Source organism: Periplaneta americana, chromosome 10 (genome assembly GCF_040183065.1).
Source record: "Periplaneta americana isolate PAMFEO1 chromosome 10, P.americana_PAMFEO1_priV1, whole genome shotgun sequence".
NCBI lineage: Eukaryota > Metazoa > Arthropoda > Insecta > Blattodea > Blattidae > Periplaneta > Periplaneta americana.
In genome coordinates this window covers 66784301-66805545 of record NC_091126.1, presented here as the reverse complement: position 1 = coordinate 66805545, position 21245 = coordinate 66784301, and the positions used below count along the sequence as shown (strand labels likewise).

The 21245-nt window shown below is 36.3% G+C and overlaps 1 protein-coding gene across 4 annotated transcripts in view; it reads left to right on the top strand.

The window, feature by feature from the left end:
* Positions 1-21245, top strand: part of LOC138707770 (ras association domain-containing protein 1-like) — a 366200-nt gene that overhangs the window by 1648 nt on the left and 343307 nt on the right. For 3 of the 4 annotated variants that reach the window (XM_069837645.1, XM_069837646.1, XM_069837644.1), the window contains exons 2-6: positions 5455-5607; positions 7900-8023; positions 8983-9216; positions 13271-13492; positions 13608-13734. In XM_069837645.1, coding sequence (XP_069693746.1) covers positions 7949-8023; positions 8983-9216; positions 13271-13492; positions 13608-13734 — 658 coding nt within the window. In that variant the 5' untranslated portion in view covers positions 5455-5607; positions 7900-7948. The remainder of the gene's footprint in view (positions 1-5454; positions 5608-7899; positions 8024-8982; positions 9217-13270; positions 13493-13607; positions 13735-21245) is intronic. The other variant, XM_069837648.1, reaches the window with a different exon arrangement.

Here is a 21245-nt window from a genome sequence, read left to right as displayed (position 1 = left end):
TACATTTGCTAAAATAAAGGCCTGAAATAAAAATAAAATAACACAGGACAAACAAGACATTGATCTCATCCCATTCCTATGGAATGAATTAATTTTCTTGCTGATCCATCAGTCATTGTGAGCAAGAATTTATTTTATAACAATAGCACAGTTGGAATGGACGATATGGTTAAGTATTTATGTAAGCTAGGCTATGGACAATGAAGAACAACATTTCGATACTAGTCGCCAGGTAAATTCCTAAATATTAACAGAGTACAGGAGTTTGAAAGTTAATCAGTGACTTATGAACATTTATTTATTGGACTGATGAAAATAATCATGCTCCCCTAAATTTAGTGAAAGCAACATTAATAAAACTCATTTTAACCTCTCTTATGATGATTTCTATGGATACAAACTCATCAGGAAATGTTATAAAAAATTAGTAGGTCTAAGAATTACATGCAACATACATGATTAAAGGGTTATCAGTATCCATTTTTTGTTTTTAAGGTATGGAAAGTTATATATTACTGTTGTTGCATTAGCATTAAAATTATGAGCAAAGTTAATATTTCTTTTTATTTATTCTATCACAAAAGTATAAATTTTCAGTTGCAATTACCTGAATTTTAGTTTCTAATTTGTGTTTCATATCGAGATAATTGTCTGAACCAATTAAGAGCAAATGCTGGGTAACTTCCAGCGCTGGATCTTCGACTGATCTCGCTAGCATCATCACCTTTCAATTCACTCAGATTATAGCAGTCGATAAAAGCGTCGTAAAATAAATGAATTAACCAAATAAAAATACGGCTTATCAGATACATGCCAACTATATATCTGCCGGCCAATTCTAACAAAACCTAATTATAAAGTCAATAGCCTTAGTGCTTACTTTATAAAGGAAGGTAGGTCCATTTAGTTAATTTACAATATTAAATTTCTTACTTAATATATTCCATTAGCTTCTCACCTCTCATATTGGAGTTTCTGTTCCCACAAATGTGATGATCATTGGCTCTCCAGCTCAGGATGAGTTTCAGTCAATTTGTCTGGTAGTTGCTGACTACTTCTCTTACATGGCGACAAAGCAGATTGTCAGCTTCATAAAGGGAATATGCCGAGTTAACTAAGTTTCACGGTTTCATCCTTCTCTTCAAAATACAGCTCTATCACAATGATGTCCCTGGAACAAAATTCAAATAAATGAGTTCCTTTAGGAAGTGATCCCTTTAGATTGCCATGCTTCTCCTTTAAACAGGGTGAACTGTAAGTAATGCCATTAATTTCAGGGGGTTAGTCTTTGAAATATTACAAACAAAAAATTAATTGTCTAATAATTGTGTCCCAGTTTTTTACAGTCAAAATCTGGTCACCCTGCATCAGAGATGTCTTAAAACGACTACTGTTCACTTTGGAACAGGAGGAATTTGTTTTTAACTAACTATCGGGCCAGCACTTGGAGTTGAAATATTTAAAGCTTTTAGTGACTGTTTTATTAGTCCTTATTAATAGCTATTTTGGCAATAATTTCTTCACCTGGATGTTTTGCAACACAGACAGAAAAAGTTCAGGAACATCAACTCTACGAGGGAGCAGGAAGTGTTATTAAGAAAATATATCTAAGCATCAGGATAAAATCCTGTGCAGGAGAACATTTTTTAGCAGTATTCATTTTGCATGATTTTGTGAATCCTTCGGCAACCACTGAAGCAGTAATACTCCGTTTTGAATTCCTCCTCATCCATATTCCTTATCCCTTATGCCTCACATGAATGTTTGGACTATGTAAAAGTCTCATCTGGAGACTGTATTTCATCACGCATCACTTAGGAAGCAGCGTTAAAATATGCACATTGCCAGAACGTGCATAATTTTTACTTGTTTTCAAGTTTTTAGATTATTATTAAGCGATTTTGAAAACAATTTGGTAAATCTTATGCTTAACTAGTTCCCACATCAAAATAATGAACAATTCATTCATAAATTGTGCTACGCCACAGCATGAGTTAAATTGGTACGAAAATTAACCATGAATCTTGTATTGATGTGGATTACACAGTGCGTGAAGTTTAAGTGTCCTGAAGCACTGCTCAGTCAGTCGGCGGCCTGAGCCCCATGCTATTGCTGGAATTTCCTCCCATGGAAATGTGACGCTCTTCCAGCGTGTAGTCAAGTGTGACAGATTTCATCAGAGTAGGACAGTTGTGTTTTGCAGTCACGAGTGAGATTTCATTAGAAAGTACAGTAACATTGTGCAATGGTGAGATATTCACTACGTCATCGTATATTCATCTCGAAGACATACCTACATCAAGTGCAGAAAGCTGCGTGGCAGAACAAGACTAGCATTTATACATAAATTTCCAAGCAGCCCAGTTCCAACACGAAAAGAAATATTAAAGTTAGTGGATAAGTTTAGTAAAATAGGTTCTGTGACTGACTGGAATAGAAAACGAAGACATATGCTTACAGAAAAAAATTTTATGGAATAGGAGATGCCTTGACACATAGTCCTCGAAAATCTCCTTTCTGCACTTGATGTACGTCTTCAAGATGAATATACAACGATGAACTACCATTGCACAACACTACTGCACTCTCTAATGAAATCTCACTCATGACTGACTGCACATGGGAAGAGTACTGTGCTTTCATGGAGGGGAATGCCAGTGATTGCATGGTGCTCAGGCCGCTGGCTGACCAAGCAGTGCTTCAGGAAATTTAAACTGCCTGCTCTATAAAATTTACAAAGAAGTGGGATGGGCTGTCTGTTCTCACATCAGTAGGTTTATCACAGTCTTTACAAGTAAGACAGAACAGGGGCATAAATTATGCAAACTGTCCTCCACAACCCTACACAGTCAGTGTTCGAAACTGCATGGCCCCTGTATTAATTATGAGATCTGAGATGAAGGATGAGTGGAACAGAGAAAAATTCTCTCCGGCACCGGGATTTGAACCCGGGTTTTCATCTCTATGTGCTGATGCTCTATCCACTAAGCCACACCGGATTCCCATTCTGATGCCGGATTGAATCCACACAGTTTAAGTTCCATTCCTTGGGTTCCCTCTAGTGGCAAACCCTCATGGACTGCGACATAGATGTATGACAGTGGCACAATGTCCAACACATTATGTGCAGAGGTGCATCATATGATGACGCAGAATTTCTGCACGGCAATATCATATGCACTTCGATACATCGTAATAATACGAGATCTGAGGTTTCTATAGCCTGTTAATGAACCCGTCGTTAACTCTAGAAATGCTAGAAGATTCAAGAGAGTTCTGAATGTGGTTTGTTCATACGTCAAATTTTATTTTTGTTCCCAGTCATTGCTAATTCTGTCTTCTACCTTATTCGTACAGGAAGTGCTCAAAATGCCATTTTCACCTTCATGCAACTTTGTTATTGTCGTCATTGATATTTTTATTCTTTCGAAAAATCAAAGTATGTTTTGGATTTCCAGAAAATTTTCCTGAATGAATACTTCACTGTTACTGTTAATTTATGTTTTGTAGACAAGGACTTTCACATGTTGCCACAGATAACAGTTCAATGGATTTAAGTCTGGGGGAAATCCTATATCTATCCACTTGGTAGGAAAGCTATTATTTAAAAATTTTCTCTTTTTGCTATTTGGTTCAAATGAGGTGGAGCACTATTGTGCTTAACCTCCTCGAGGAGAACAGGATTGATTACTGGTAAGTGATCGCGATTGTTCCAACTCATGCATTTTACAACAAATTGTTGTTGATGTCTTCACTGAAGAATAAAACGAGGATTTTCTCGAGTTCAATGATACATGTAAATGCAGTGAATGATATACTTAATAGAAAATGACTGATCACTAGGACACATTTGCAGAAGTCATACAAAAGATTATTCTCACATGAAATTCAGCTGCATTCTCTATACCAACCGAATTTGAGAATACAGCTGTTGACTCCAAAAAATCAACCACATAGTCTTACGTGAAATGTTTTTCACTGTTCCAGTCCTTAAAATATTGTTACTATCACTTGCTTCAATGTGGGTCAGGATCTGCTCTTCAAAATCAACAGTTCTAGTACTGAAAGATTTATTATTGGATCTGTAACTTGTTTTCAGAATGAAGCAGTATCCAATAAGTGTTCAAGTATTCTCTGAAATGTGTACCAAATGCCTATTGGGATAGTTCCCAATACAGATGCTTGAGTCTGTTGTAGTAACATTCGACATATTCAAAATGCATCATGAGCACATTTGCTATTTCTCGATTAAAATAATTTATTGCATCTTTAAATTCAAATGCAAGTTACTACAAATTGCAGCACACAGCATTCTTGTCAAAATTATGATTGTAGAATGATGCAAGATTATTTTTGTAGAAGAGCCACAAGTTTTTCATAGAATACCAGTATTGTAAGATATTGAATGTCGTTTATATGCAGTTGGATGAAATGTTTATACTTGCTCCGTTTTTCAACAGACTTAATAAGGCAAAAAATTAACAGTAACTTGTTAAATAATCCAAATTCGGACATATGTAGATATATTTATTTTTTTAGTTCTAAACCAGCCTTAAAGTGAGTCCCACATATTAAGTCACACTCCATGAATACGGTACTTTACCAATTTGGGCTAATGGAGCGAACTCTGTTACTGGTGGCCCAGAATACAGCATTGGGAATGACTTGAGAAGTGATCTTTTTCAACCACTCATTGTTTGTTCGAGCCTTTTGATCAGATCCCATCTCAAGTCCCAAATAATGCCCTCAGTATCGATCAGGCTATATTTTAATCGAGTCATCTTAAAACCAATTGACCAGTTTCCTAAATTGAGACAAATCCTGCCTGTGGTTTTCCTAAGATGTTAAGACGAATGTCAGGATGTACCCTGAAAGAAATGGGCCACAGACCTTCATCTCCCTCCCAACACAAGTTTCATTATTTTTCAAAATTAAAGCCTTCAAAACAGGAGCCTTGGTTTTCCCATATTTTCTTCGGTACTTGGGGCGAGTTTACTCGAGTGTTGCTCACATAGTGCAAGGGCTTGGAACCCTTCTCTTGCAAGGATTGTGGCAATGCCTCTCAATGTGCAGGCTTTTAACATCTTTCAGCATTCCTGCTTCTCCCTCCCTCTTGTGTGGTAGCTATTAGGTTACGTCCATTTTCGGTTTTTCACTCCAAAAATCTCAAGTTCCTTTGGTAGAATGACGAAACTCCGACTGAGACAAGTGGTCAACAGGCATGGATCTCACATATTCACTTTTTCGCAGCCTCAAATTCCGTTGCAAGTACGAGTTTTCACATACTTTTTCACTTTCTCCTCCCATTTTCCCATCGACAATGACAATGACAATAAATTCAGATATAAAAGTATATAAAAATATTTGTGGAATCTATAATAAAATATTATATACTTAGATGACAAATGGTAATCATACATATAGATATTTGATATTAAAATTATCTTATTTCAGGTTAAATCAAATTTCTGCCTCATTGCTGTGAAAGAAAGAGTTTAAACAAAGTACCTATGCAAGATGAATCTGAAAGTGGATAGACACATGAAAAAAGCGGGAAACCTATTTTCTGAAGTCTGTAGGAGACATGATTGCCTTCACCTATTCCAGGTTCGTAATTCGTCATGGTTTATCATCGGGAAGTATGTATGCACAATCAGAAATGGTTTATAATAAATTTGAATTTATATAAACCACTTCTGTAAAGTTTAAAATTTCCTTGTGAATTGTATTGCATTATTACTCCATTATTAGATCCAAACTGTTTTTCTATTGTTTTCCCTTATGCATTTCAGTGGGAGATTAATATGCTTTCTACCAGTAGTTGTCTCTTAACTAGAGTAAATTATTTAGTTGCTCCCACTTTTGTATTCATTGACACACTAGTGAGAAAGAAACACTTTTTTACGCGAAATTATTTAATAGATAAATTAAAATAATATAATGAATTCCGTATTATACTCTTATGTTACGTTATAAATTTAATTATTCCATTTTAACATTACAATCATAATTCAGACCTTGTTACGACAGTGTAAGATGCAAGTAAACATTTGCTTTATGTTTATTAGTGTTATCTTACTTTCATTGTGTTCTGTATGTCTGGATGAAATGAATGTTGATTGTTTGAAAATATGGTAGCATATAAGAGAAACTTTGATAAGATATTGAAACTAATACAGTTAAAACTCAGTTAAGGTAGTTATTTTGTACAATTTAAGTCATTTTAATGTAATTTATGGTGAGTTCTCGGCATCAAACCCTTTGATTTGATTAGATTACCTGGTTGGGTTTTTCCGAGGTTTTCCCCAACCAAAAGGCAAATGCCGGGTAATCTTTTGGCGAATCCTCGGATCTCACCTCATCTCACTTCATCTCGCCAAACTATTGTAAAAAATTGCACAAAATTGTAAAAATTTTAGAAAATTACTAAATTGTAAAACTGTAAAAATTTGTAAAAATCGTAATTGTAATATTGTAAAATTTTGACTTATTCTACATCTTAAAGCTTCATTGCTCATGTAAGATCTATGGAATAAAATGAATGAATGAATGAATGAATGAATGAATGTTGTGTTTTTTGTGATTACTTCTTTGTTACATTAACGAAACTGAGTTATTGTTTTAAGTAGGTCTAAGTAATGGAAATGTTTAACTTAATTCGCGTCAGTCAAAGTTTTTATTAATGGTGCAGAGGTGTATTTAGGCCTAGGCAGACTAAGCAGCTGTCTAGGGTGGCAGATTTGAGGCGGCGGTTTTTAAGTTACTGTATTACTGTTAATTTTTTATATATTTTTTTATTTTATTCATAACTCTTTAAAAGAGTACATGAACTTAAACGCGCAATGAAAAGGATATGAATAACATTGGCAACAGTCAGTTCAAATTTAATCAACGGTCTGCCAATGGAAAAAAAGAACAGTTTTTAAATAATAGTGTCACAATGCCTCATAGCACTTTTTTCAATGTTATGCCCTCTCACTGTGAGAGTCTCACATGATAAACTTAAAGCACTTACTGGTATTATATGACGATAAAGTTAGGAAGGCAAATCTCGTTGCTCGCAATCGTAAGCTTTGTGATGAGAGATGCCACTAACTCTGTCATAAGAGTAGACAGCATCAACACTCAATAATGCCCATTCAGACTTCAATTAAAAGAAAAAACTGCCAGCCATTGTAGCAGCTGTACGCTTGGCAGTTCAGTTTAATTTGAAACAGTAAAGAATGCAGTTGTTTTGTACCTAGGTGATTCATATTATTTATTATAATGAGTGACAGTCGGAAAAAAGTGGTTCTCAATACCGGAAACACCTCTGATTGAGGTTCTGTCTGATATGTAAATGTATTATCAGGCAATACATCTCATCTGACGATATGTGTCAGAGAAAGAACAGTTGTTTGTATCCATCTGAAGTCTGACTAGTGTAATATGTAGCTAGTCAGCAATGGAGGGGGGGAAAGGAACTGGCCACCCTACCCCATTATCTTCTGGCCTAATTGTCTCATGAGTGATGCCTTGATGGTGTCAATTGTGGGTCCAGACCTGTCTTCGGACAGTTGACTAAACAACAATACCGGAAACTCGCGAAAGACAAGGCAATAAAAAAAGAGGAAATTGTGAGAAAAAGTACAAAAATAGACAGCCAGCTTGTTCCAGTTCGAGTCCAGATACACCAAAGTGTAATAATGTGGCGAAGGGTACCAAAAATAGTGGGATGTGTGGTTTATCTCAGTTAGGCATTTCCGATATTAGAAACAGTAATAATGAAGCGGAATCAATTATTTCATTTGATCCAAATGATGCATATAAGGCGAAATAAGGGACAGAAATATTTTTCTCTGTCTAGAGGCACCAAGTAGCTAGATTCGCTCCTGTAATGGTGTGGTGGTATCATTTCAGATACATGGCCTATCACTCTGTGGATTGAAAATGTAACTCCAGTCTCAGAATGGCTGCTTCCTCAAATCTCGATGCAGCAGCAGGTGCTGCTGCTGACTCGAAGGGGTCTTCTGAACATGAGAAGGTAAACTAATTCTATATAATTTTACACACATACTTATTTTAGTTTTGTTTCATATTTACTGTATAAAACCAAACAAGATGAATCAGTCCACCAGTGTGGAGTAATGTCCGACTGTCTAACAGGTGGGCCCGGGTTCAAATCCTGGTTGGAACAAGTTACCTGGTTGAGGTTTTTGTGGGATTTTTCCTCAACCTATTAAGAACAAATGCTGGATAACATTCGGCACTGGACCTTGGATTCACTTATGATAAATAAACGTTTGCAACCGCATATTAATAACAATGTTCCTATCTCTTATTTATGCATACACACGAAGTATTTCAACTTATGACTCTTTCTCTGGAAGTAAATAGTGAAGACTTAGAGTCGGTCTGGGTGGCGCAGTCGGTGTAGTGCTGGCTTTCTGTGCTGGAGGTTGTGGTTTCGATCCTGACCCAGGTCAAGTGTGCTTAAATGCGACAGGCTCATGTCAGTATATTTAATGGCACGTAAAAGAACTTCTGCAGGACAAAATTCTGGCACACTAGCAACGCAGATATAACCTCGGCAGTTGCGAGCTCGTTAAATAAAACATAACAACAACAACAGTAATAATAATAATAATAATAATAATAATAATAATAATAATAATAATCATAATTTGAAGACTTCATATCCTGTAGCGTAATTTGTAACAATAATGTCGAGAGTCATCTGGTAAAAACTGTTAAAAGCTCACCTGCTTCATTTCAGAATTTATTACATTTGAAATATATCAAATACTAACATTTTAATGTTCTTAAGATGGTAGAATCAAAAACTTTACGGGATGGAATGGGTGTAGCAAAGAATGACATTTGCACTACTTGAAAATCAGCATTTAATTTATCATAAATATTGAGCAAAATATTAATGCGAGACCTACATTTTTTAAACATAAGGTATTAATTTAAGTAATTGTGTTTTTATTTTCGTTTCAGAGCTCTGCCAATCCCAATGATAATGACATTCATTCCCGATTTGGTTTGAATATGGGAATTGGTGAACTCCTGCATAACTGGAGCTTTCTGAATCTAAGTCCTTTTCGTCGGAAGTCAAGTAAACCTAGCACTCCATCTCCTTCAAACCAGTCCCCACAGAAACAACCGCAGCCTTCTGCCAAATCAAGTCCTGATGCTGAGCACATTGAATTAGTACAACTTTCAAATCTCAAGGTACAAGGTACAATTGTGTCAATTTGAGTGAAATTCCACTTCATGTATTAAAGATTTGTATGGTCATATTTGGAACAGAACTGTACTCTTACAATGAAAGTAGTTTTAAATTGAAAATTTCACAATTTTCATTTTATAGTTTCCAGATTGGCGATGTTCTGTAGCATAAAATCGTTTTTAATATAGGCCTATACAACATTTACGCCTCAAGTGTGTCAGCACCGTACCGTACCACAAAGGGGGCTCCAAAATCTCAGAAAAAATAACATTTCTACTTCAAAATGTTTAACAGTAATGGCATGAATTTTGAACTTACTATTTATTAGTAGGTCATGCACCATATAGCCGCATGGTTCAAGGCATCATATCCTTTTCTAGTTAAATGGAACAAGCACTGTCTGGGGTCTTTATGGGGGGAGGGGGGGAAACTTTCTCATGAAATTTCGACTGGTTTATGGGACTGGTGTCCACTCAGTATCATAAGGAATTTGAGGAGCTATGTTGAGTAGCATAATCCAGTTTCATATCCCAGCTAAAACTGCTGGTGGGAATCATTGTGCTAACTATACTTTACCCCCGCACTGTTTGATGATCGTTCACCTCTGTTGAGGCATATGGACGTCAGGCCAGGAGTTGGGTGGTCGCCTTGGCCCTCCTTGGGGTGTCACGCCACAAATTGATAAATTTGTATTAGGTATAACAGATTAGCAGGAAGTAATTTAAGTCAGAAATTGATATATTATATTGAACTACTGATTATTATTTTTTTTTTTTTGTGGGGGATATTAGTTCATTGAGAGTTGAGAATACAAAAACAGCTATAAAATCTATGATTAAACGCAAATTTCTACAGGATATAATTCAGCCCTGGGCACAACGGGGAAGTGAAAAGGAACTAAGAAATCCCCACCCATGTCCTTTTTGCGTACCGGTACACCACCTAATAAACAAACGCACTGTAAGACACTGGCATCAGTGGTGGATTTAAGGTAACCAGCAAGAGCCGAAAATTCGTAAAAGCTATGATGTTTGCCTTAAACAATCCGTCTCTGAGCAATGCTTACCTTCCTGTCTACTTGTATCGAGTCAAAACATTACTGTCTCAGCCAGGGAAGGTGGAGTAGGAAGTTAGGGGTTAGTCTGCAGTGGCTCGGTTGAGTTATTAGTGCCAGACCTGATATCATTACTGTAGTGAAATAAAATTTTATTTGATAGAAGTTGCTAGCAGCATTATTGTTGGAATAAATACATAATAAAAAGTTTGAATGTTATATGAATCGTCTTGTGTTAGATACACTGTTATACACAAAATACTTCCTCAAAAGTCCTAATAAATTATCACAACATTGTTAAGAGATTATAAAATGCGAACAAAATGGAGTAGAATAAATTACAATTTTTGTTGCTCTATATTCAGACATATATTGCCCTTGATCCTAACCACATGCAGAGTCCCTAGCATGAAAAACATTTACAAGCGCACATGGTACTTGATTCTCAGCATCTCACTTCTACTGGGTAGTGCCGTAAAAGTAGACATGCCCAGACATCATGAACTTTGGAGCCTACTGTGAGTGCTGTACAAGGGAACAATGCACTTTAGCTTTCCATTTTCTTTCGCAGTTTGTTGTAAATTCATCATCCATCGATATAGTTCACTCATGTCAATATTTTCTTGTATACTGTATATGTATTTCTTTATTAAGAAGTGTGAGATAATTCAAAAGTCAAGACAGTCTTGAAATCGCTGAAACTCCCTTGAAGATAATGTTTATAGAAAAATAATAACATATTTTCATTTACAGAAAATGTATATAGTATATATTTATTTAATCAGGTAGAGGTAAGGCCATCAGGCCTTCTCTTCCCCTCTACCAGGGGATTACAACTACAATATTAAGAATACAATTACAATTACAATAAAAATCAAAGTGCTAAAAGATTACCTGATTAATAAAAGCTAGACAATTCATTATAGAAGTTAAGAACAAAGAAAGATTATTTTTTTTTTTTACTGAAGTACAAATTAAACCTATGATAATAAAATTATATAGTGATAAAATTACCGGATATTGAAATATTCTATGATAGAATAAGGTAATTATTTACAAGAAGCCATGTCTGAAAGAGTCTGAATTACTGACCAAGTGAATAGTAAGTTTGCATTTAAAAATGGATGAATATACACCGTGTCCCAAAAGGTACTTTACAACTTTGATGTGTTGTAATTCAGTCTGTAATTGACATAGAGGAACAAACCATGGTTTATATGATTCACCAACTCTTGAAGTTTTGTTATGTCGCATGTTATATGACTGATTTTTCTTTTCCAGGTGACAAGAACATTTGAACAAAAAAATGGCATCTGTACAAGAAAAAGCTCAGTGCGTGGAGTGGTTTATTGAAACCAGATCAGACATTCAGGTGCAGAGGAGATTCAGAACACGATACCGGAAACCCCCACCCTCTCGGCCATCCATAAGAAAGTGGTACAACAACTTAATGCAGACAGGAGGTGTGGATGTTAAGCACCATACGGGCAGGCCAAGAACAAGTGAAGAAGACACTGAACGAATACGGCTGTCTTTCCAGCGATCACCGCAGAAGTCTGTTCGAACGGCATCGCGAGAGTTGCAGATCCCTAGCTCGACAGTACACAGGGTATTCCGAAAGCGCCTAAGTCTGTTTCCATATCGATTACAACTGATACAGGCACTGCAACCGAATGACAGACCTTTGTGTATGCAATTTGCTGTGGATATTCTTTCAAGAATTGATGATGATAACAATTTTCTGAACAAAGTGGCATTTTCGGATGAATCAACTTTCCATGTGTGCGGTAAGGTCAACACACATAATGTAAGAATCTGGGGCTCAACCAATCCACATATGGTAAGGGAGGTGAATCGTGACAGTCCCAAAGTCAATGTCTGGTGTTGTGTGATGGTTGACTGCATTATAGGCCCATTCTTTTTGCTGAACAAACGGTTAATGCAACAACTTACAAAGACATGTTGGAGCTGTATGCGATACCACAACTGTTTGAGCTTCAACCAACAGTCTTCTTTCAACAATATGGTGCACCACCACATTGGGCTTTAGTAGTGAGACGGACCCTGGACAACACATTCCCCGCACGTTGGATCGGAAGGGGAGGTCCAATTGCGTGGCCTCCCAGATCCCCAGACTTGACACCCCTGGACTTCTTTTTGTGGGGGTTTCCGGTATCGTGTTCTGAATCTCCTTTGCACCTGAATGTCTGATCTGGTTTCAATAAACCACACCACGCACTGAGCTTTTTCTTGTGTAGATGCCATTTTTTTGTTCAAATGTTCTTGTCACCTGGAAAAGAAAAATCAGTCTTTTAACATGTGACATAGCAAAATTTCAAGAGCTGATGAATCATATGAACCATGGTTTGTTCCTCTATGTCAATTACAGACCGAATTACAACACATCAAAGTTGTAAAGTACCTTTTGGGACACGGTGGACAATTCAAATATGATTACTTTTTTCTTCTATCATTAATAGTCTCCATTTCAGCTACTGGTACTGTATGGTACAGCTTCCTGCAAAATATTCTAAGTCTTATCAGGAAATTTTTCTAATGTATTGAGGTAACTCTGAATAAAATTTGTATCTGTAGAGGCAGAACCATTTTTTTCAGAAATATATTTTCGGGGAAAAGAAAAATAAGATCGTAGTAATATACGAAAGAATAGATTGTATAATTTATTTCGTGTTTTATTTTGAAGGAATGTTGCCAAAGCAACGGAAATTAAGTTGAAAAAAAAACCATGACAAACTGTAAACAGAGGTTCAGAGATTTTTTTTTTTTAAGTTTTCTAACTTCTGTTTAACTGAGTAATATTCAAGTACAAATACACGAAAACTAAATACTCAGTACGGTACTCTGGATATATTTAAAATTTCTTTTCTGCAATAGAACTATTTTATTGTATAAAACGTTCAGAATATTACAAATTTTGAGTTTGCCTGCTAGTCACACCGAATTATTCACTTGAAAGACTGGTGCTACTTTATTATTTCCAGGTTTCAGATGCCTTGTGGAAAAATTTTCACAGTAAAATGGCAATGCCTGGTGATGTATTTTTTGAAAATATGCCAGTAATGGTTACATCAAAGCCACTTTTCCAGAAACTTGAAGCAGAGCAAAGAGTATGCAACATGGATTTCAGTCGGATGGATGAAGGGTCTGAAACTCAGGAAACTAAGCTGAGAAATTCTACAACTCTCATCTGGACTGAGGAAGAAGTAAGTTCGTCTCTGTTACTTCATTAAATAGTTCATAATTCTGCTTCCGAAGTTATTGTGCTCTCCAGTATAATTACATTAAGTGTGTTAAGGTGTTAATTCAAATGTTACGCAGGTGGAAGAAATAGAAAGGGGCATAGGACACGATTTCTCTCAGTCAGACTGCTGCTACCCAACGTGGTGTGATAGATGCGGTGATCTACTGTGGGGCCTGTACGAAACCAGCTACTTGCGATGTAGATGTGAGTAGTAACCACTATTTTTAGAAATAAACGTATAAACTGAATGCAACTCTTTTATAAACAATAAATGGTGGTAATTTATTTCCTACGTTGTAATAAGAAAAATTCTTCTTTCCTTTCTCCCTTAAAAGAGAAAAGGGAGAGAGTAGATGGAGTAGGAAGGAGAGACAACAATGGCGAATGACGAAGGAAGGAGAAAATACATTTGGGAGTGTCAGATTATACATTAAAATCAAACATTTTTTTTCATTTGAGGCAGCAAAAAATTTATAATAATTTACCTCAAAGTCCTTCTGTATGATTGACGCACCGTAACTAAATATTTTTTGCCACCTTAGCATTGCCTTTGGTGCACCATGAGAGAGCTACAGTAAAACCTTGATAAGATGCGCCCACTTATTACACTATCCCGTGCAATATGCTTTTTTTGTCCGGTTCCTGTACATTTGATACCGTATATAACGCCTTTATAAAATACCCCATTTGTTGCGCTCAAGTCCCGCATAATACGCTATTTTTGTGGAATATTTTCGATGTAATTTTCAGCAATGTACTGTAACAGCAATGAAACATATTGGTCATTGAACTCACTGGTGCCATTAACCTGAGAAGTATTGGTATTCGACCCTTTACCTGCGCATTTAAACCTTCATACTTCACACCTTAGTATACCCAACCCTCTTGTAACACTCTCTTATTCGACTCCTTACCTGCGTGGTTAAAGCCTACATACAGTTACAATACCTCACCCTCTTGCTAACCCTCTCTCTCTCAAACAGCATTCCTCACTCGACCATAACAAAATTCTGGAAATATTTGCTTGGCAGTTTGTTGTCCTTTAGTGTATTGAAGTGTCTGTGAATGTGATTACAATGAGTGTTAAACGAAAAGCACTGTGTCAGAAAAATTGGTAATCTTACGAAAGTACAATGAAAATAGTACTCTTAATCAGAAACAACTCTCTGATTCATTAGGAATCCCATCATCGACATTAAGAATGATAATATAAAATCGCGACTCAATAACTACAGCTGCGATGTCGGGAGGGTGTAATCGCAGGAAACTGAATTGCGGTAAACATGAGGACTTGGAGAACACGCACGGCAAACAACTATAAATTACTTTTTTTTCTTTCGAAAGAATTAAGCACAGTATATATTGTAAATGTCTTTGACGAACAGTACAGTAATTACATAATGGAGTAATACTGTATTACCTTTCATGAATCATGTATTTCAATAAAGTAAAATGCTAATAGATACTGTATATAAGTCAAAATTAGTATACCCACCTAATATGGAGTCCCGGTTAATATGCGGTTTACACCCGGCCCCTTGAACAGCGTCTTATCGGGGTTTTACTGAATCTACATACCACCAGATGATGATGATGATGATGATTATGATGATGAAGCAATAGCGAAATGCCAGTGGTGGAAACTGGAGAACTCCATGAAAACCTACCACTGCGAATAATTTTTTCCCTGTCATGAATTCTACTTTGACCCACTTTGCTTTGAACCATTGCCAGCATGTGAAACTGATACTTTAGCCATTCGACTAATGATGCACCTTAATTTCAAAAGTACCCTAGTGGAACATCATTTTCCAGTCTTATTATTTCATAAAAAAAAAAAGAAATTTCATTAGTAATGAAAGTGATGTTTTCGTTTAATTAATACAGAATGAATCAGGAAAAATGTACAGTAGTTCAGGAAAAGGCTGTTTGGTTTGATCGTTATTATTTAACTCAGTATACATATATCCGAAGTTGGAGATTGTGAAATAAATGCAAGAGACGAATTGGACCATCTTGCGATTCTACATGCTACATTATGCACAGCAGAATTAAAAACAAATATGCTAACTGACATGCATTTTTTGTAATGGCAATTAGTTACCTGCTGCTGAAGAATACAAAAGAAGTCTTCTCAACTGTAAGATTCCATCTCGCCTGTTTCCCCATGTTTACCAGACATCATCTGACATTTATCAAGTGCTTCATTGAGGTTCTGAAAAAAAAAGCAGAAACTGATTTAAACTTAAAAGACAACATGCGACAAATGATAGGATGGAGTCCTCAGCTGACCCTCGTAGAATTGCTTCACATACTAGAGCAGGACTGGGCACAGGGAGCGAATCCAAACTCTAAACAGGGACGCTTAATATTCATCGTTCATGGCATCAACACTGGGCGGTGTTTGGCGGGGAAGAAAGGAGTTGAAGAGAAGTCATATGGCTCCCCGTGAGAGAGTAGAATCCACTCTTGGTGCCCAGCCCTGTGCTAGAGTGTCACATTCATATTTGTGGTCAGCGTTAACTCCAGTCTACTTCTTTATGTACACCCTTTGACACGGAAATTGGTCCCTATTCAGAGACAAAGGCCCACCAGCTCGGGAATCATGGTGTATGCTGTGTTCACAGGCTTGTGTTTCATTTCAGTGTCATTTTACTCTCAATGCCGCTAATGTAGAACATTTATTTAATTCAAGGATGATACTCCATAACTTTATTGTATATGAGTGGTTAAAACACATGGCTTGTAATTCTAACGTCTTGAGTTCGAATCCAGTTTATTTCAAAGAAATTTATATACATATTTGAAACAATTATTACTGATTTTAGTGAATTATGATTTCATGACAGGTAAATGATGGTAGGTAAACTGGATAGTTTTACACCAACAACTCTTGTTTCAGAACTGAAACTGCATTCTTCTAAAATGAAAGAAAGAAAAATAGAAAATCTATATCATCACATAATAAGTGTAAATAAAAATAAATATTTAATATGAAATAAAGAGCTTTTCCCTAAAAATTAATAGAATATGAATAGTGATTCCTTAAACCTTCCACTCAAACTAAAGGACATGCAGATGTGGTCGACAAAAAACCGTGCATTTCATTCAAACAGAGTAGGCAATAGATTTATTTTGTATGAATTTTAAAATGCATGACTTGTAAGTCGTACTGCCAGTTTGAATCCCAGTTACTTTAAAGAAATTTTTATGTTCCTTTTTATAGGCCTCATATTACTCACTTCAATGATTTTTAGTTAATCAAATAGTTATTGCAACTGGATAATTATACTCTCAGGACTCTTGTTCCAGAACTGAAGTGCAGTTTCCTTAGAGAACAGATAGAAGAAAGAACTAACATGCGAAAACAAAAACACACACAAGATTGCAACCTCATTCAAGAATGAAAGATGAGTGAAAATGAAAAAAATTCTCTCTGACATCGGGATTTGAACCCGGGTTTTCAGCTCTATGTGCTGATGCTCTATCCACTAAGCCACACCGGATTCCCATCCCAATGCCGGATCGAATTCTCTCAGTTTAAGTTCCACCTCTTGGGTTACCTCTAGTGGCCTACCCTCATGCACTGCGTCATAGATGTATGACAGCGGCACAATGTCCACACACATGTGCAGAGGTGCACTCGTTATTAGTGACTAAGTGGCCAGGATCCGACGAAATATGTGCTGTTGGATCCCAGCCACTTAGTCACTCATAACGAGTGCACCTCGACACATGTGTGGATATTGTGCCACTGTCATACATCTATGACACAGTACATGAGGGTAGGCCACTAGAGGGAACCCAAGAGGTGGAACTTAAAACTGAGAGGATTCAATCCGACATCAGGATGGGAATCCGGTTTAGCTTAGTGGATAGAGCGTCAGCACGTAGAGCTGAAAACCCAGGTTCAAATTCCGGTGCCGGAGAGAATTTTTCTCCGTTCCACTCATCTTTGATCAAAATTTATCTTGTTAAAATATAGGTATGAAGAATCATTCGATTTCAGATGTAATATACCACTTTCTTCCCCAAGTATTGCACATTTTTCCTGATACACTCTGCGTATATAGTTTCCGAGAGGAAAGAATACACCAGGAACTGTGTTTTGACATAGAAGGTGAAGTGTCTCAGAAAACCAGTGTCTACTTCAGTTGAGCTATGTTCCTTAACTTCCAAAATCAACCTTTACTCCACCGTTCCTTCCTACTTGCTTGCTAGTTATCTGTAAACCTTTGTTATGTAATCATATTGTGCTCTTGTTGGCTATGTTCTAACGTTTGTGAATTCTGCTATCAATATCAGAAGTTCCCACAAAATGCTCTACAATTCGTAGAAAGGGAAAGCTGTTGATTAGGAGACAAACTCTATGACAAAGACGCAGCTGAAAAGGCACTGCATATCGCAATACATAAGGCAACAGAGAGAGAGAGAGCAGCTGATTATTGCCACGTGTCCCAGTGCACTATTACGAACATCAAAAGAAAACTAGGACCATCTTCATGGACAGTTAATTTCTTTTGCCCCAGAAGAAGAGATTTCCATCGAAGGAGAACAAAGCTTCTATCAATGACTTTGATCCTCATGCTATAAAACTAATTATAGATGAATTTTATATTCAAGACAAGATAACAGTGTTTAAAGTGGCTTTAAAAGAAATGATGGTATGCAGTTAATATGAGTAACTACAGAGAGTGGTGGCGTTAATTTCAAGAGAATCAATAATTATTTAGAAAAATTAACTTAAACAATAGAGTATGGTACAACAAAGAGTCTATTTAAATACTTCAATTATGAAAACTAAAAATAATCTCTTAGCATGCAATATGACTTAAAAATTACACTAATAGAAAGTTATTCATATCTTACTACATTCATTTAACCCTTCACCACACGCATACAATTGAGGACCTAACATTCTAAACGTGCAAAGTGCCAAAAACAACTTTCTGAGACATTGATGAAAAAAAAAACAATACAATACATGTTGAGATACCTACAACATCGTCCTTTGGCACACAAATGAGTCACTTACAGTTGAACTATGACAAAGACAATTTAGTATGATATTGTCATATGGATGTTCCTCCCTTAGATTGAATAAAATTAAATTTTGAAAATTGGCACTTAGCACATTTAGAATGTTGGGTCTTCAGTTATATAGAATCAGCACATGCATGGAGTATATTTTTACCCCAGCATATTAGTATCATTTTAATATCAGAAACAATTATGTATACGAGTTTTTTTGTATTTTATGTAGAATAAAGAATAAATTAAATTTTTACAGAATGTTTGTCACTAATAAGTTGTAGAAAAAAATTACTCTTAATTTATATTAGTTCAATTGTATTTGAACATATTTAATCTGGTTGGTTTAATTTACAACATTGTCGGAACTACACAGAAAAACAAGCTACTTTGAGAAATCAGACTCTGGTTTACAGTTAGAACTTTTTTCACACAACATAGCCAAATGTCTCTACTTATATGAGCTTTTGACACATTTGACACAAGTTTGTTTATAGTTTTGCGAAGGTTGCTTCTCGGGAAGCTTTCACAATGACCACTGGATGACTTTCTTGAGATACCTGTCCCATCTTTAACCCAAAGGTCTTTGGCGTTTTGGAGGGAACATTTTAGACTCCCAGCAAAATACAAAAGGCCTAGATGTGCCTTTATTTCTGCTGGATTTGTTGGTGAAGTATCACATTCCTAGTTGAATCGTCCTCTAATTCAATATATGTATATATTTGTGGAATTAACAATAACATCTATGTCATCATCAATGAGGCAAAATCAATTATGGTAATTTGACTTCACGGGCTTTTCCTTTGCTACCAGGTAGATGAGTGAGTATATTACAGGTTCTTGTTCTCCTGACTCGAAGGGGAGTCATTTTTTGCCAGACTGCCATTCTTACCTATGTATATAGAATCATCTTCATTTTCATAAATTACCACTACCACAATCACCATCATCAATTTCCATACTTTTTCGCTCAGATATATTATTGTGGTCACTGTCTGATAAATGAACAATATCGCTATCATGTTCAATACCTTCAAATACTCTTTTTCATCATCTTCATCAAGCCAATTATTAATTTGCCGAGTTTGTGGCCCTTGTTCTAAACCCCAGAAAATAAAATGAAACTAAATAATATGTCACAACAATGTACTATACAGGGTGTTAAAAAAAGTATCCAATATTTTAGGAGGTGATAGTATGCATCAAAATAAGAAAATAATGTCTAATGAACATGGGTCCTACAACACATACTTTATGAGATCTGAACACTTGTTCATAGGAGGTGCTCAATGTGACATCCATTCATGGCAATGCATTTCTCTGCCCTATAGTACAGCAGACTACCAGATAATCATACCGTAGTTGACATCCTTGGCATGGAATATTGATACATTGCAAGGAATACTGAAAACAAAAATTCTGGTTGTGGATATGAGCGGGGTTCAGCAGAGATGGTGTGAATTTTCGTAATCAGCATGTGTGGGCTGATGAAAATCCGCATGCAGTTGAAGAAACAAGGCATCAGCACCAATTCTCAATCAACATATGGGCAGGCGTTCTTGGTGATAGATTAATAGGACCGCACGTGCTGCCACAGAGACTTTCAGGACTCTCTTATTAACATATTGCCTGCCTTGCTGGAGAATGTGCCATGTCAGCAGGACTACAGATGTGGTTCATGCACGATGGCGCACCAGCACATTTTCTCTGCAATGTGCGTGAATACCTGACGTTGACATTTCAGGACCACTGCATTGGTCGGGGAAGCCCCACGCCTTGGCCTGCTCGTTCCCCAAACCAAAATCCCCTAGACTTTTGGTTATGGGGACACATGAAGGAACCAGGTCAATTTCAAAGAGTACGTGATTTCTTACACCAAAGGGCAGAGGAATGCATTGCCATGAATGGGCGTCACATTGAGCACCTCCTATGAACAAGTGTTCAGATCTCAGAAAGTATGTGTTGTAGGATCCATGTTTATTAGACATTATTTTCTTGTTTTGATGCATACAAGCACCTCCTAAAATATTGGATACCTTTTTAACACTCTGTATTTGTTTGAGAGATACTATAAATATGAAAATATTACAACGTTTAGTCATTGTTGAAAATGCTTTTCAATACTGTTGGGGTAAAATTTATTCCAATGTGTGTGTTGAAGGGTTGAAGGATAAAATGCTTACAGTAAATTTAACAAAGTATCCGACATTAACAACAGGAGTCACAGCTTCCCACACTTTCTTTCTTTCATGTGATGGAAACATTGTGCAATCTAATACAATTTGTAACCGATAGGTCCTACTGATATCACATGTGTTTCGTGAGTGAACAGGTGCGAATCATGTTCATCCCGAATTATTAAAATTTGTTGATAATTCATATGAAAAACTTATAACAATTAAATTAATATTATGCCAAAAAAACTTTCGTCATTTTTATAATATGTAAATGTAAACTAAATAAGATAAACTGCTTGGAACCTTATGTAAAGGTATATTCAATTCACATTTCATCAGTCTTATTAATAGTATGCCATACCGGCTTGTTTTCCAGATTTTGTAAGCAAATCCGGCTCATACTGACCCACTTTAACCATTAATACTGTGAAGCTGGAAACTATTAATTACTGTCTTGAAAGATTTTGTTTTCAGTATTCAACAGACTAAGGCATGAACTAGATCAAA